At 42.2% G+C, this 17,233-nt stretch overlaps 1 protein-coding gene across 1 annotated transcript in view; it reads left to right on the top strand.

Moving 5' to 3' along the window:
• LOC136580405 (probable E3 ubiquitin-protein ligase MID2) overlaps nucleotides 1-17,233 on the top strand; it is a 284,292-nt gene that overhangs the window by 102,483 nt on the left and 164,576 nt on the right. The window contains exon 3 of the mRNA XM_066580959.1: nucleotides 7,061-7,156. Within this exon, the coding sequence (XP_066437056.1) occupies nucleotides 7,061-7,156 (96 nt within the window). The remainder of the gene's footprint in view (nucleotides 1-7,060; nucleotides 7,157-17,233) is intronic.

The raw sequence follows: 17,233 nt of genomic DNA, 5'->3' as shown, positions 1-17,233 counted from the left end.
AGGGTAACTATATTTTACAGCACAGTAAATTAAAGCAAATCATAAAATGTCTCACTGGTTGTCCTAGATTTAAATAACTTTTTTTATAGAGCTCTAATACAGGGGGAAACACTCTATTACACCCTAGTATGCCCTAGAAACACCCCTAAATTATATGGATAAACCACCCTGACAAGGATGACCCCAGGCAGGATCCTAGTCTTGGAAAACCCTACATATGAAACTACTGCAGAAAAGGGATGCTAAAATTACACGTCATAAAGTCCAGATGGAAAAATAACAAAATGCAAAAATTAAGTATTATGCACTAATATATGTAAGTCTCAGATTGCAAACCATTAAACTAAGTAACATCAGATTCAAATGTCCAGGTTCGAATATCTATTTTCCATACTCCACAAAAGTTATCAATCACTAGATTCTAGGAAAATTACAGACAAATATCATCCATTGATAACATCCAACTCCAATTATAAAGTCCAAAAATCCATGATACTCCTATACCATCACAAATCAGGGACCAAAAATATAGTGTTACAGATTAGAAAAAAATAGTGCCTAGATCACTTAACCAAAAAGCTAAATATATTAAAGAAAGAGTCAATTAGATATGCCGACCCGTTAGTATATAACAATTTTCATAAACTCAGGCATTCAAGCCGCAAGATAAAATGGGTAAACCATAAACTCACATCACTCAGATCAATCCACCTCTGGTCCAGTGGCGTCAAAAACGGGATAAACATGTAATGATATCCATGGTTAATTGCAATCACAGGCGAGATGAAGATGAGCTTGTGTCCATGGTCCAGGGAAAACTGACCATTTTCCTGGACCATGGCACGATCACATCATCCTTGTGACTCCATGTATTTTATGATTAGTAATTTTATCACCCCTTTTTTTCTCTGTTTGTACCATATATAGGGCCTATTAGGGTTTTCCAGGATTCTATACAGGGTCACTCTTTTTAGGGCAGGTTCTCTATATCATTTAGGAATGATTCTGGGGGGATACTAGGGTGTAATACAGTCTCCCCCCCCCCCCCCTTTTTTTTTGTAATACAAGTTATGTTTTAATCTAGAGCAACCATTGAGACATTCTGTGATTATCACAGAGGTGAGCAGGGATGCAGTCAATATACAAAGTCAGGGTCAGGTCAGAACACCTTGTGTAAAGGTGAGACAGGCAGAGGGCAAGAGCAAGCAGCAAACATATATATTATGGTAAAAGTACAAGCCAAGATCAGGGCTGGAGAAGATAGGAAAGCTAGGTGAATCAGGGTTAAACCAGGAGGAAGGTGCCTTAAATTACCCCGGAGCAGTCTAGATTGGCAGAGGATGGGAAAGCTGGATGTGCATTTTGGCCCTTTAAAAGATGAACCAGGTGCATGCACCCTACGGGCAGCAGTAGTAAGTGTCCTTACTGAAGAGCTGGCTCGGCATCTGCTGCACACGGCAGAATGAAAAGGTTGCGAACCGTGAGCAGTGGAAGTAGGAGGTATGTAGAGCACCTGGCCATGGCCACTGACCTTCACAAAAAATTGAAGGCAGCCATCTAAATGTAGAATGTTTTTTTAATTATACTATGTAATAGTAGATATGTTAAACTCCGTAAAGTAGTCAAAATAGGACTAAAATAGGAGCTCAAATGTTAGTGCCACAATACGGAAAAAATACGACTTGTTATGCATCTAACCAACATAATCGTTCTGTAGAAACTTTAGTGACAGATTGTTGCCTTCAGCTCGATTTTCAGTTGTAAAGTAATATCACCCATCAAAACGCCTGTTTACATTGGATATGTCCTGCCTTAAATCATCAGTTGTTAAACAATGACGAGTAATGCAACAGAATGTAAGTCCGGGTTCACCTCCATTCGAAGGTTCCGGAAGAAATATCACTGCATGCAGCACTTTTTCTTCCCGTAAAGTGCTGGGCAGCTGAGCGGAAACCAAACGGACTCCATTGTAGTCAATGGAGGCCGTTCGGCGCTGTTGGGTCCCATCATAAGTCGAATCCATTCGGCAGGGGATTCCCCTATCCTGCTCCCTGAATGGGGAAAACGGAACCCCGAGTGCAGATATGAAAGCAGCCTACATGTGATATAATCTATTTCAGCATAAATATATGAGATGTCAATATGAGATACGTCCAGTACAATATGTAACAGTCTCTTGATATCCTAGAATAAATGGCTGTCTGTTTAATTGCTTTTGGCCTCAAAGCTCAAGTTCTAATAGGGGTGAAATAATTGCTGTAGCTTCCTGCCCGCGGCCTCGTATAATTAACCCCCAGTACGTCATTTCATTTGTTCTCACGGTCAGCGGGAAACAATAAATAATTTCATTCCTCGAAGGCCTAAACTATTAATAAGGTATCATTTACATGACGGGTTAAGCAACATCTCCTTTCCTTTTAGTTGAAATCATATCATTTAATGGGAATTCTGTGTCACTTGAATTATTGATGAGTTCTATAGCTTTCTGTGTTCAGAAATCTAGAAATACTTCCAAACGGATTATCTTTAGCTCTGCTAAGCTCTCTTCTGCCTTTATAAATATTGCATAATGCACAGTGGACAGATAAACAGTGTATCATGTGGCGGCGGCTATGCTAAATGACAGCTCCGTTGAAGAGGGCCTGATTTTATGTAAATATATTCATATATTTATGCGTTTTGTGAAAGTAAACATTTCTGTTTGAGTGATTTCTCACTTCACAAGACAGATGTGTGCAGTGAAGAGGCTGTATATATCTAACCTTTTTACTAAAAGCCGTACGCTGCGTGTTATTAAGGCGCTACGCCTGTTATTACGTTTCCTTTGCATGTATTTTGATTTTGTCTGATTGGGCATCCAGCACTGCAGAAACTGAATCTTACTGACAATATCTCTGGGATGTTGTTATACTTGAGCTGGATTGCATGAGTGCAGTATATTCAGTATGGGGGTCTTGTTGTATAGATCAGTTCTCAAGGTTTGTCCTGTCAATCGCACGTAGGAATTGTTATTCACAAGATTCCGTAAAATTACTTTTTACTCCGTTATCTATAAAACCAACTTGGTTCTGCTTCAGTAAATGTTTTGAATTATAGGATGTTCATAGAAAGTCTGAAAAATTCACTTGTAAGGGTAGAAAATAAAGTCCAAAGTAAAAAGATAAAGCTTCTGATTGGTGTTTTAGTAGTCAAAGTGCTAACAACCACTTGTCTGTCATTCCGTGTTTGACATATGAGTTACATGCAGAGCCTGACAGCACCTGTGATGTCAGTTGCCGGCTCTTAGCTCCACCCCCTGATCACATGATGGTGACGTCATGATAGGTCCTTTATCCATCTTGTGTACTGAATGAGGGATTATGAGCGTACTGCATCCCCCACAAACCCTTGTGGCCTCAGTTGTTATGGATGCCACACTACTCAGTCTGGAATGTGTAGCTGGTTGTGAGACAGCTGCACACCTGTGTGGAGACTCCAATAAATGACATCTCACAAATTTACACATACATAGCTCGTCTGCTGATAGGACCTGTGATGTTACCGTCATGTGATCAGTCACATGGTCTCTGATTATGGGTGGACTACATCCCCCATAAACCTCAGTTGCTATGGATACAGCAGTACTCAGCAGTTTGTATATTGTCAGACTGCTGCACACCTGTGTGGAGACTCCAATAAATGACACATCACAAATGTCCACATAAATAGCTGGCAGTGTATATTGACCAACCACATTGAAGTATAGTTCTTCCCCACTATCTTCACAGCTCCTGAACGTGATATCATGTCATCTCAAGTGCTAATGCCGCCAACACCAGTCCAGCCTTCATCTAATCATGAACAGTTGTCCAGTGTTGAAACAAACCATCGCTGTCGTGCAAACATGTCACCACAGAAGGTTCAACACTGCAATGAAGCTAATGCAGCTTACCTTATACAGCGACAAGCCATGACTCAGCGAGCTGCTGAAGTTCATAAATCACGTTCAGCTCATATGCGAAAGCAGCGTAGCAGAGCTGTGTGTGTGACGTGCATGAAGCAGAACTGTGTGTGTGACGTGCATGTAGCAGAGCTGTGTTTGTGTGATGTGCATGTAGCAGAGCTGTGTGTGTATGTGTGACGTGCATGTAGCAGAGCTGTTTGTGTGTGACGTGCATGTAGCAGAGCTGAGTGTGTGTCACGTGCACGTAGCAGAGCTGAGTGTGTGTGACGTGCACATAGCAGAGCTGTGTGTGATGTGCATGTAACAGAGCTGTGTGTGTGCGTAACGTGCACTTAGCAGAGCTGTGTGTGTGACGTGCATCTAGCAGAGGTGTGAGTGTGTCGTGCACGTAGCAGAGCTGTGTGTGATGTGCATGTAACAGAGCTGTGTGTGTGTGACGTGCACTTAGCAGAGCTGTGTGTGTGACGTGCATCTAGCAGAGGTGTGAGTGTGTCGTGCATGTAGCAGACGCCACTAGAAACACTTATACTATAATTTCCTAAAAATTACTAGTCTACTTTATAATCATTCTGGCCTGAAAGGCTATGAACACCCTTTGGGTGCATTTTTTTTAACTTGCATTGTTTTATTTAAGGTTGAAAATCATTTTTGAAGCAGGTTTTAATTAAAAGTTTTGCACCATTTGGTTAATGCAGCTTCTGTATATCTCAGTATCTAGTAAACTGCAGAGTGACTTTCTCTTCAGATTAGTCAATGATGGTTTGGTTTCCATCCCTTCCCTTTTCTTTCCTGTATGTTCTTATTAACTCATTTATAACTGCAACAAAGATATATAAACTTTCTTTTAGTCATAAGTAAGCTGAACATTTAGGAGAGCAGAGATAAGGGCTTTAAACTACGGGCCCTTTCAGACGGAACAGTTGTCGTTCAAACAATTGTTGAAACGAGCGAAAGTTTGAGCGAATTCTCGTTTGAACGATCCGTCGATGTATCTGCCTGTATAATCAGGCTACGCGAGTGAATGTGGTAACTTTGACATTGTTCACTCGTTCAAACGATAACTCTGCTCATCTAAACGGACCCTTAGCTTTCACTGAGTGATCTGAAGGGATCTAAAAGAAAGTCAGTCTGTAACTTAAGGTGCCTTTACAAGGAGCAATTATCACCCGAGTAATCACTAGAAACAGCAAATTTGGGTGATAGCCATCCCAAAGCGGACGCCAGCGGGGCACAAAGTGAAAAATTGTTCAAGTCGCTTGGTTTTTAACTCGCCTAAGAACCAAAGTACTGTTGGCCCATGTGAACAGAAGTTGCTAAATCTTGGGACAACTGCCTATTTACCGTGAATAAAGACAGGTAGCCGGTAACAATCTCTGGCCGCTCTGTCTCCATTCACAGAACGACTATCACTCCTATGTAAAGACGGGTGTCTGGTGCCTATGTGTCCGGGGGGTCGTCCATTGTAAAGGTAACTTAACTCTATACAATGCTATATTGAAGCTGCAGAAGCCAAACCATGCAATATTTTAATGAAAGGTTATTGCAAAAGTGATTTAAAGTTTAAAATGCATGCATTTAAGTAAAATAAATCCCCCAAAGGTGTTCATAGCCTTTAAAGCCTTTCCTGTTCCACGACATACACTTACATTATGGTTAAATGATCATTTTTGCACGATGCCATAGCTGTACATTACAGTGATTGTGCTGGCGCAAGAACTATGCCATCCGCAGTGGTAGCTGGCTGTAATCCAATATGTTAGATTACATTGATATTAAATTAAGTCTCTTTCCAATCTCATCTGTATAGCACCTTAGATGCCAGAATCAGTAGCAACCGTGGTATCTAAGAAATTCAACAGGGGGAGGAGGCTCCCTCCTTAGGCCATCATGACCCCACACCCACAACATGAACTTGTAGTGCTAATGCATCATGACAACCTGAGACTTAACAATGCCCCTCAGTCTGACAAGCACGAAAGCCTATTAGGATCTGCCGGTGGCAGGCTTCTCTTGGCTGCCTGTCAGTGTACTGACAGGCATAATACACTGCACTACATAGGAAGTGTAGTGTATTATGCAAATGATCACGTGTTTAAGTTCCCTTGGGGGACTAATAAATATTGTAAAACAAAAAAAGGATAACAAAAACAAACTAAAATCACCCTTTTAACAATTAAACGTATTTTAATATTAAATGTTTAAATGTTTTTCTGTTCTCCCTATAAAGAGTTGCTAAAAGTTAATAATATACTTACTAGAGATGAGCGAGCATACTCGCTAAGGACAATTACTCGAGCGAGCATTGTTCTTAGTGAGTACCTGCCCGCTCGGAAGAAAAGATTTGGGTGCCGGCTTGGGGCGAGGAGTGGCGGGGGAGAGCATGGGGGAACGGAGGGGAGATCTCTCTCTCCCTGTCTCCACCCCCCCCCCCCCCCGCTACCCCCTGCTCATTCCCGCAACTCACTGCTCACCCGCGCCGGCACCTAAATCTTTTCTTCCGAGCGGGCAGGTACTTGCTAAGGACAATACTCGCTCGAGCAATTGTCGTTAGCGAGTATGCTCGCTCATCTCTAATACTTATCCTAAATTGGTACCATTAAAAAAGACAACTTGTCGTACAAAAGGGAAGACCCCATATCGCTACATCGGCAAAAAATGCATTACAAATTATGCATTTTAGAATGGAAAAAAACCTCTGCATCCTTAATTCTATTCTGTAATAGAAATCAATTCTCCATGCAATGGCTCTCTGGTCAACCTGTGATGGAGCAGCCAATCTGAGGAGGTGGAGCTACAGCGGGGAGTGTAAAGGAATAAGCAGCCCGAACCAATGATGAAATAGGGGTGTGTCTCTGACTACCTCAGACTCCCCGTAGATACTGCAGCTAAACTGTAGTCACAGATCTGACTACAAGTCTGCTGTAAGGGATCTGAGCTAAAAGCCAGTCAGCACTGCCACAAATAAATAGCAAGTTAGCAGGATCGTTAGTATTCAGTTACTTATACTTTTTAACCTAATAACTGAAATTTAACAAAAATTTACATTCACAGGTACATTTACTTATATCTAATCTTTAGTTGTTTTTTTTTTCTCTGTGTATTTCCCTCTTTCTGTAGCAAACTCTGGAATCCAATATTACCAACCTGGTCAAGTACAGCAGTGAACTTGAAACCCAAATGGCAAAACTCATTCAAATTTGCCAGCAGGTTGAGGTAAGAACAACTTGTAAATCGACTTCTATTTTTTTATCTTCTTTTTTTATTTATTTAATTTTTTATTTTTTTAATTTTTAGTTACAATGTTATAATTTATGGAATACATAGGCGTTCTGCACATGAGCGGAAATTCCCCATCGGGATTTCCCGCAGAATTTCCGCCCGTGCCCGCTGTGTAGGATTGCATTAGATAATACAATCCTATGCAGATAGCCGTGATTTGACCGCGTGAAATCTCACGCGGTAAACAAATTGCCGAATGCCCTCTTCCTGTGGGAGCCTCGCAGATCACTGTCGCCATCACTGGTGACACGCTGGCTCTGCTCTGCGCATGTGGCGGTTGGCCGGCAGCTGACACATAGAAGAGCGGGGAGACGCCTGGAGGGTATTCCGGGGCTTTTTTAAAAAAAAAATTCTTTTGATGATCGCTCAATAGATGATCGGTGGCAAACTGATTCTGTGGGCTATGTTGTGCCTCGAACCCACTTGGATCTGTAGATCTGTGGGTTTCTAGGATCACACAGCTGCAGGTGTGGTTGACTTGGCTAACTGATGGTGTCATGTTCTCCAGCCAGCCAATCACCACCGGTCTGCTGCATATAAATACCAGCCCCTCTTTTACACGGGCCAACAGTCTTTTCAGTGACTGCACGAGTGCTGACCTCACCACAAAGCATTCAAACAGAAAGACTTGCCACTCAGCTTGCGGGCTTCTCATCCGCTTCTTGTTCAGCACTTCCCCCTCCTATGGGAAGTGCTAAGCTGGAAGCATTTACACAGAACGAGAAGCCAGTGAGCTAACGAGGTTTTCTAAGCTGACTGAAAAGGCAGATTAAACAACCGCTGACGCCAATTGAGTGATCCTTTTCACATTCACACTGAACGAATTTTGAGCGATAATCATTATTTGTAAATGGGCCTCTACTAGAGACTGCTGGTCATTTATCTTATCCCCTCTCAGAACCCTGGTGCTTGGTTTGTACATTATCTGTGTATGTGAACGGTGACCTGTTCAGTGTATATGTTGTATTACAGTTAGGGCGAGCCAAGCCCCTGAGTTCCAGCATAGGGCCGCCCCTATTGGGACAATCGCCCCGCTTGTAGGCAGGACTCCCTGGAGTTTAAATTGTTTAGTTGGAGTAAAGACTCGCGAGACAACGAGGACTCTTGTTGTGGGCTCGTGATCTTATGTACTTTGGCCAAATTATTGTCATTTGGCTAAATAGCCGTTTAATCCATGGAAAGGGTATGTCGCGCACATGTAAATTGGCTCTTCTTGTGGAAAAAGTACAGTACTATGCAGAGACATGCGCAAAAATCAACCTCGTTTATGAGTAAATGCAGCTCGCGAATAACCCATTACTTTAAATGTATTCTTTCTCACTTTCGTGAATGCGAAAAAACCACAACATGCTCTATTTTAGGGCACATTTGCGCAGCCAATCCCTGTGAAATTGTGCAATGAACTGCGCAATTTCACGGGGACAAATTAGGCAGCACGGCCTTTTAAATCATGGTATAGATGTGTCTTGCACCGACGTTAACGGTCCCTGGCAGTGCGGAAAGTACAGTAAAAAGGGCCGATACACACGCCCGTCTGAAGGAGCCCTTAGATTGCATTTTACAGCCTTTTAAAGAACACCTCCCTTTATTAGAAGGCAGGACTGGACTACTTGCTGGCCTTTCACTTATGCGCGTGTACTGAACCTCCCACACACTTTGTTCTCCTGCTTCAGTAGGTTTCATCCAGGCAGCCGGTGTTTGTAAAGTCATCGGCTCTGAGAACTGCCGCAACAGACAATTGGCACTTTTTCAGTTGTTCTTTAGCAGGTGTACAATTAAAAAACAGAAGACCGGGCAATAGATGTCAACGGAAATCAACAGGCTGACAGCGACTTCTGCAGCAGATGCAAATTAGGGTGATTTTACATAATGTTTTTTGGGTTTTTTTGCATAGTTTTTAGGTCTTCTTTACCTGCATGTTTTTTTTGAATTCTTGGGTCAGATGTTAACTCTAAGGGTTCGCTCACACGGGCGTATTGTCACTGCGCATTCTGCTCTTAATACGTGCTGCTAAAAGCCCATTGACTTCATAACAAACACAGATTTTTAATCAGATTCAGGGTGGACGCACACGAGCGGCTTTGCACTCGCAATTCGCAGAGAAGGGAACGCATTGATTTCAATGGGTTCATTCTAATTTTTTAATTTAACTCTATTTTAGTGCACATTTGCACACCAAAGGCCCCCAAGGAGTCTATGCGCACCCGATACCCACGTACTTGCGGAAGAGCGCAGTATATTTGCAGTGCAAGTTGCAGGTTGGATCTTCCTGCGACTCCTTTGAGTTTCAGTGGCAGCGCCATATTGCTGTGTTACACAGTGATCTTTGCTCGTGCAACCCATGTCACAGACAAAATCGACATGTAGCGCCATCCTAAGAAATAGTTAAGTTTTGGGGCTTGGTCACACGACCGTGATTTCGCAGGTATTTGCACACGCAAAATCTGCCTGCGCTAAACACAGAAAAGGGAGCCCATTGATTTCAGTGGGATTTTGCTTATAAGCGCGTCTTGCTTGCATATTTCGCACGTGCAAATAAAAAAATACAACCTCCTCTATTTCCTGCGCAGCAAAAGTGCAATAGAAGTCTATGGGAGGTTCAAAATATGCAAGGGGAAGAGTGTGACTGTGTAAAAATGCAGAGAAAAGAAGACAGCTGGACCTTAATAGCTTAAAGAGCTTTTAAATTCCATAGAAAGGATGAGTCTTGCGCACGTGTTAACTGGGTGTGTGCGTGCAAAAATTATACATAATATGCGCAGACTCGCGCAACAAGCAACGGGATGAAACGGAAATGGAGGAGACACAGATTAGATATTAGAAAAAACTTTCTGACAGTGAGGGTAATCAATGAGTGGAACAGGTTCCCATGGGAAGTGGTGAGTTTTCCTTCAATGGAAGTCTTCAAACAAAGCCTGGAGAAATATCTGTCAGGGATGATTTAGTGATCCTGCACTGAGCAGGGGGTTGGACCCCATGACCCTGGAGGTCCCTTCCAACTCTACCATTCTATGATTCAGTTGATTGATCTGCCTATATGGAACGTATGTTACTGAACAGAGCCACAAACCTCTCTTAAAGTTGTGCCATGATTTTCAGATAGTGATATGATTAACAGGCTGATTGCTCTTCAAACCTTGTTCATACGCAAATGTGCAGCGCTGGGGAGTGTGTATTTGCGCTAACGCTCGTGTGTCTCTGCCCTTATATACAGGAGGGTGGACAAAAATATGGAAACACCATACAAAATACAGGGGATTTTAATCATTAGCACTGAGCTACCCTTTTGAGCCCTACTTGGCTGAGAGCTTTCCTGCCAAATTTGCATTTACTTCACCTCTTGCCCTGCTCTGGGTGGTTTTGGGAGCCAGCTGAGCGGCTCAAACCCATGACCAATGGAACCATGTTGCCTGGGCAGATGTTCACTTCTGCCTAGCAGCATCTGTGTCATATTACCACCACCTAAAATCAGTCTCTACATGTCTTATTGAAATAGGATTTACAATCCCATATAACTTAAGGCATGCATTTCGTACGGTGTTTCCATATTTTTGTCCACCCCCTGTGTATATACAAGAAGCGTAATGCGGGAGCTATCCTTTTCAAAGAGGCTGACAGCTCAGTCTTGGTGTCCAGCTAGTCTAATGTTGGTATTATGTAGCAGACAACATGCTAGTAAATCTCACTTCTCACTACAGGACAGCAGGACGTAAGTTGAAAGCCGTATCATGTAGGTCTTTGCCTTCACCTACAAAAGGTGCGCTCACTTAGATGTGTGATCAAATGCATTCGCTGGAACAGCCTGTGGCTCCAGCCAGATAACACATCTGAGTGCAGTCTGATGAAAACCGTGGGGTTCACCGCTCCGTCCTGTAATCTTCCTCTTGCTACCTGCTAGACTTTGCTGCATGTTCAGAGAGTCGTTGCGGCTGCTTATTATACCTGTCTGATATAATCCATGGACTTCTAGAGGTTAAATGAACTGGCAGCCTTTTAGTAATGTTCTTTTATGTTCCGGAGATCATTACGGAGCAGCAGTGGGTTGATAGTTAGAAAATCAGCAGCTTTTAGACTCCGAGATAAAGATCTTAGCGAGAACCATAATAAATAGCAGTTGGAAACTCGTTTAGGGGCAAAGAATGGCATAATTGTAGGGAACCTGTCGTCACGTTTTTACAATGCGATCCGCGATAAACCTTTAACCCCTTAGGGACGCGACTTTTTTTTTTTTTTTTAAATATTTTCAGCTTTTCCTTATCTTTTAAAAAATGATGACTTTTTTATTCATCCACCAACTTAGATGTCTGAGGGCTTGTTTCTTGCAATTTTTCAATGGTGCTATTTAATGTAGCATATAATGTACTGGAAAACTTTTTAGACATTTTACGTGAAATGGAAATAGAAGCACAATTTTACTATCTTTGGTGGGGGGGTTGTTTCTAAAGCAACAAAAAAAATGACATGGGTCAGTACGATTACTACGATACCAAACTTATGGCCCATTCAGACACAACGATTATCGCTCAAAATTCACTCAAAAGCCGTCTTTTGAGCGATAATCGTTGTGTGTAACTGCACTGACATCGTACAGTTTTCGTTAAGCCTTCGCTCATCGTTGTCTTTCAGCGTGCTGAAAGACAACGATGAGCCTTATCAGGGATTCACAGCGGGATACAGCTGATACTATTGTTTTAGCTGTATCCCGCTCCCTGATTACAGCCTGGGTATGAAGAACACAGTTGTCCAGGTGTGTTCTCCATACCCCGCTCGGAGCGCTTGGCTGTAAAACAGCCGGGCGCTCCGAGCGGGGAACAGCTGGATGCAGAAGACAAGCGGCCCTGCTTGTCTTCTGCATCCCCGCTCAGAGCACAAGGTGATCGCTCAACATTTGAGCGATCACCTTGCGCTGTAAATGGACACAACGATTATCGCTCAAAAGACATCTTTTGAGCGATAATTATCGTTGTGTCTAAATGGGCCTTTATATAGTTGTTTGGTTTTTTTGGGCTGTACTACTTTTAAAGAATACCTTTGGAAAACAAAATTATTTTTTCCCACCATCTTCTGACAGCCGTAACGTTTTTATTTTTGCATCGGCATAGCTGTGTGAGGGCTCGTTTTTTGTTGAAAGTCCTGTAGTTTCTATGGTTACTCTCTTGGAGTACATATGAGGGTGCGTTCACATGAGCGCATTAGCGATTGCATCTAAATAGAACCAATGGTTTCCTATAGAAGCCTTCACATGAAGGACTTTTAGATGCACAAAACGCTTGCATCTGCAAAAAATAGTAAATGCGAGTGCAAATTTGCATGTTGGCTCCAAGGTGCTGGAAAGATAGCACCTTTCCTATCTTTGCTGTGTCCTTTCCATAGGCTCCTATGGGAGCCTTGAAAGCATGCAGCACCACCTTGGATTGTGTAAACGGGCTACTTCAAGTAGCTTGAGGTAGTCCATCTACACAATCTTTTACAGCCCTATAGCCGTGATCTTCTCACGCGCCGCTAATGTGCGCGGAACGCTCTCATGTGAGAGAGCTCTGACTTTTTGATCACTTTTTTAAAAAAATTTGGGGGGGGGGGTTGACCACAAAAGTTTAATTCTGACATTGTGTTTTTTTTTTTACTGACGACGTTCACCATGCGGGGTAAATAATGCGCTACTTTGATAAATCAGACTTTTATGGGAACAGTGATGCCAAATATGTGTTTTTTTTATTATAAATATGGGAAAAGGGTTTTTTTTAAACTTTTATTACCTTTTATTTTTTTAATAATGAAAAAAACTTTTTAAAACTCATTTTTACTTTTATTTTAGTCTCCATAGGTGACATGAACTAACAATGAGTTGATTGCTTCTGCAGTATGATGTAATATCATAGTATTACATTATACCACAAACTGACAGGCAGTCCATCATGCCATGGCATGGCTTGATAGGCAGTCTGCAACGGCAGCATTGTGGGCTTTCAGAAGAACTCACAATCGGGGCATTTAAATGCCAATGTCAAAATTGATGCGCAGCGGGAGCGATGATCGCAGCTGTTGAGGGCTGGTGTCAGCTGTACGAAACAGCCGGAACCTGCATTGTATGGATCGGAATCGGCTTCTAAATCTCCAAGACGTAACTGTAGTTGATGGAATGTTATGAGGTTAACAGTGCTGCTAATGAGATTTCCTTATCACTGTTTGGTTTTGTAATAGATGGCTGGGTACTTTTATAATCTGCTTTTGAAGTGTTCCTGCAGTGTATTCTAATGAGCTGAGAAAAGTCAGATTTAGCAGAAAAGAGTCAGAGACTTTAGAGGTCTACTGCGCATGCGCCTTGTGGATCATTACTCCCACTGCGTCTGAGGTCAGATGACTGTGGGAGTAACGATCCTCAAGGCGCATGCGCAGTACACCGTCGAAGTCTCAGTAAGACACGCATGGGCAGGGTTTGCTATGGCGCCTGCGCAGGATTACAGTAGAGAAGAGAGATCAGTATGCAGGCCAATCAAGATCAGGGGCGTACCTGGCGTGGGCGGCGCTGAGGGACAAATCTGACTTTCCAACTCCTTATAATGCAGCGCGGGAAAACTTCAAAAACAGGTTGTAAAGCTATCAGGGCACAGATTACAAAACTAATTAGTGATTAGGAAATCTCATTAGCAGTGTAGATTGCATTGTAAAAACTTGATGACAGATTCCCTTTAATGCTTTTTATACATTGGTTATACTATCCATTTCCTAAAGAGACCAATACATAGCAGAACGCCTAGCGCCATGTGGTCTAACACTCTCAGTGCCCGAAATGTAGGGGCTGTATTAGTACAGATGCCTAGACAATGTTTGCTATGCATTGGTTGCTGCAAATGATACTATGTCATAGTTAGTCTAAATATCATCAAAATATAATCCTGCATGTAAATTTGATATTTTGTCTAATAATGTACAGTATATATAAAACAATCTATACTGAAGTTTTGGTTCAAAACACAATTTTTGACCCAAAAAAGCACTCAATTATGGCTTTTGCAGGTGAATTTCTTACACCGATATGGTGGAACGATCACAGAATCCACTAGGCTGAGTTAACACATAGTGGAATTATTTAGGAATTTTTACTGCTGAAATTCCTCAAGTACAACCCATTCACTGAAAGTGGAAGAAATCAGTAGATAGTCATGTTGTGGATTTTTAGATCTGCAACATGTTCCATCTGTCATGGGAAAGCAGCAGATTTCCACCATGGATTTCATTCCTTGCACTGTGGTCATATCGTATTTCCTATCTTCATGTTCCATGGAATGCATCACCCACCCATTGTATGCAATGTGATAGGAAAACACATGGCACGGCGTGTGGGTGTGAGTGCGATGTGAGGTTTCCCATTGAAAACAATGGAAAACCGTTACCAATCCTCTGACGCGGCTTAAAGCCATGCCAGAGGATCGTTACTTCCCATCAGTGATGGGAGGCATTATTTAAACAGAAAAATGCCTCACATCCGCGGGTACTAGACACATTCCCATTATCACGGCCCGATATTGCGCTCAGCCATGTGTAGATAGTGTAGTGGCCCAGAGTTGGGGTATCTTTGGAGTGTGTGTATCTGTCTCGTGTCTATCTGTGTTGGTATTACTAATCTTTGTGGTAGCAAGTTTGTCTCTACTAACTTGTTGTGTGTGGCATGATTGGAAGTCTAGAGATGTTAGAGGCGTAGTTAAGGAGAGGAAAAGAGAGATGTAGTCGGTGGAGAAGGACGGGTGAGCACGAGGCCGAAGCTCTGGTGTTTCTACCTGAATGGAGCCTCTTTTGCTATGGGATGTGTCCTCTCTGGGGACTGGAGCCCGAAGTGCGAAGACTTCTGGAGGAGATGGTGGTTTTGATCGTACGTTCCTCTGTGTAACTAATAAGTCAAGGGACAAGGTTGAGCATAATCAGGGACTTTATAGAGTGTGATTGAACCAAAGAAAGAACATAAGTATGAAAGAAGAACAACTGGTGTGTTTTCCTCGCTGTGTCAGGAGTGTAGCCCCAGGGACTAACTGAGATTGAGGGCACCTAAAGTGTCGGCAGAAGAAAGTAACTCCTAGAAATGTTGGTGTCGAAGAATTGCACCAGAGGGAAAATTTGTAAAAAGTGTTATGCCCAAGACTGTTACTGTATTTTGTTCTTGGAAAGTCAAAGTTGAGAACGTGAGTAAAAGTAAACTGTGTGCCTCCGGTTTGAAAACTATTCATTGACTGTAGACTCTTTTATTCTCCACAAGTGACTGCTCACTTGATAAGAGGCACTGGCGTCACATGACATTTAGGTAAAAGAATTCATTAAACAAGACTACTAATTTCGCGTCCTGTACACGGTTGGACAGGCCACCGCTTTGGATACACCCGAGTACAGACTGTAGAGCCACCCATGACACAACAGAAGTTTATTCCCCGCTGTCTCCCCAGCCAAAGGGCCGACTCAGCACGCTACAGTGACCTTAGGGCCCATTTACACAGAGCGATGATCGCTCAAAAATCGCTAAAATCAATCGTTTGAGCGATCATCGTTGCGTCTAAACGCGTGGCCATTGTCCCTTTTCGTACACTGCTAGCTGATTGTTGTTCCGCCTTATTAGCAGTTCTCCACGGGTAGTGCTGATAGCATTGTTTCCCGTCGGAGAACAAAGAATCTGAGCGCAGATAATAGACTCAGGCTATTAACTGCATTCAGATAAAGGCTTCATTTGCACACTAATTTGCTATTAAGTAGCTCAGTAGCTACTTAATACATTATGCAAAATGATCGCTCAAAGCTGTCACTCAAACTGTCATGTAAATGGGCCTTCAATGTTCTTTTCTCCCTTCTTTTTACTGTTTTTGTCTTTTTCTTTTATCAGAACACAGTATGCTTTAAGTTTGGCATTTTATTCTGACTTTTTTTTTTCAAAACAAGTCTATGAGAACACCTGGAAAAAATGCACATAAAAATATTGGAACAGCAAAAAAATACCCAATGATTATAAAAAAATACATAATTCTATTTTACAAATGCAAAAAAAGCCTATGAGGAAGGCCTGAAAGACTCATCAAATGTGTCCCAATGTTTTCTTCCACTGATTTATATTAATTAAAGAAATCCGCTACTTAAAAGTAATCAAATTTTTATCTTCATATCCCATAAATGGACGAAAGATTTCTGCTCTAATGAAGAAAGTGTAGTGTTCTAATTTTCTTAATTAGAAAGTTTTCTTAATTTTCTGCTGTAGTGACGTGATCTTCTTCTCTACTTCATATTACATTCTGTCGGTCGCTTGCTGACATAGTTTCGAGTCTGTATAAATGCCGGTTTCACACAAACGTATAGTAAGATGTGCGTAACAGGGACGTATTACAGATGACATTGTAACTTTATGTCCTCCATGCGCTTTCAAAACTCATTCATGAAAAATACGGCCCAGTGAGTACATAGATTGACATTAGCTCCATATTAACATTCACAAAACACGGTCCAAATATGGAATAAAAATACGCTCATCTGCAGGTGGCCTTACAGCCGCAACTCTCAGACCTCCCATGATTTTTTCATCCCTCTTACGCCTCCTTCATACGAACGTTGCCATTCTTAACCGGCCGCATCATGGCCAAAAATCGCATGGACAAGAAAACTCTGCAACCAAGCCGTGGCTAAATGTCACGTTTTCTCGCCCCTTTAGATGGTCGGGTGCAATGTATATATGCCACAGCCTGGAATTCCTTTGATCGGGAAAAATCTTCTAAAATCCTTCTAATGGCTCAATAGAGTCAGCTGACATTTCTTAGCAGCCTTCCTTTTCCTTTGCCAGCAGCTCTCATAGAAGCCTATGGGAGCAGCCAGCTGATTGCCGCCGAAAGATAAGGAAAGACCTATCTTTTCTGGCCGCGTCAAAACATCAGCCAGCATATTTGGCCGCCAATGTCCTATCTTCGTGTTTATGTGGCTAATAAACGGCCATCTGAATGAATGCATTGGAATCCAATGCTCCCGTTAGTCGAAAATTTTTAT

This window comes from Eleutherodactylus coqui, chromosome 10 (assembly GCF_035609145.1).
Source record: "Eleutherodactylus coqui strain aEleCoq1 chromosome 10, aEleCoq1.hap1, whole genome shotgun sequence".
Lineage (NCBI taxonomy): Eukaryota > Metazoa > Chordata > Amphibia > Anura > Eleutherodactylidae > Eleutherodactylus > Eleutherodactylus coqui.
This window is presented reverse-complemented; position numbering and strand designations above follow the sequence as displayed.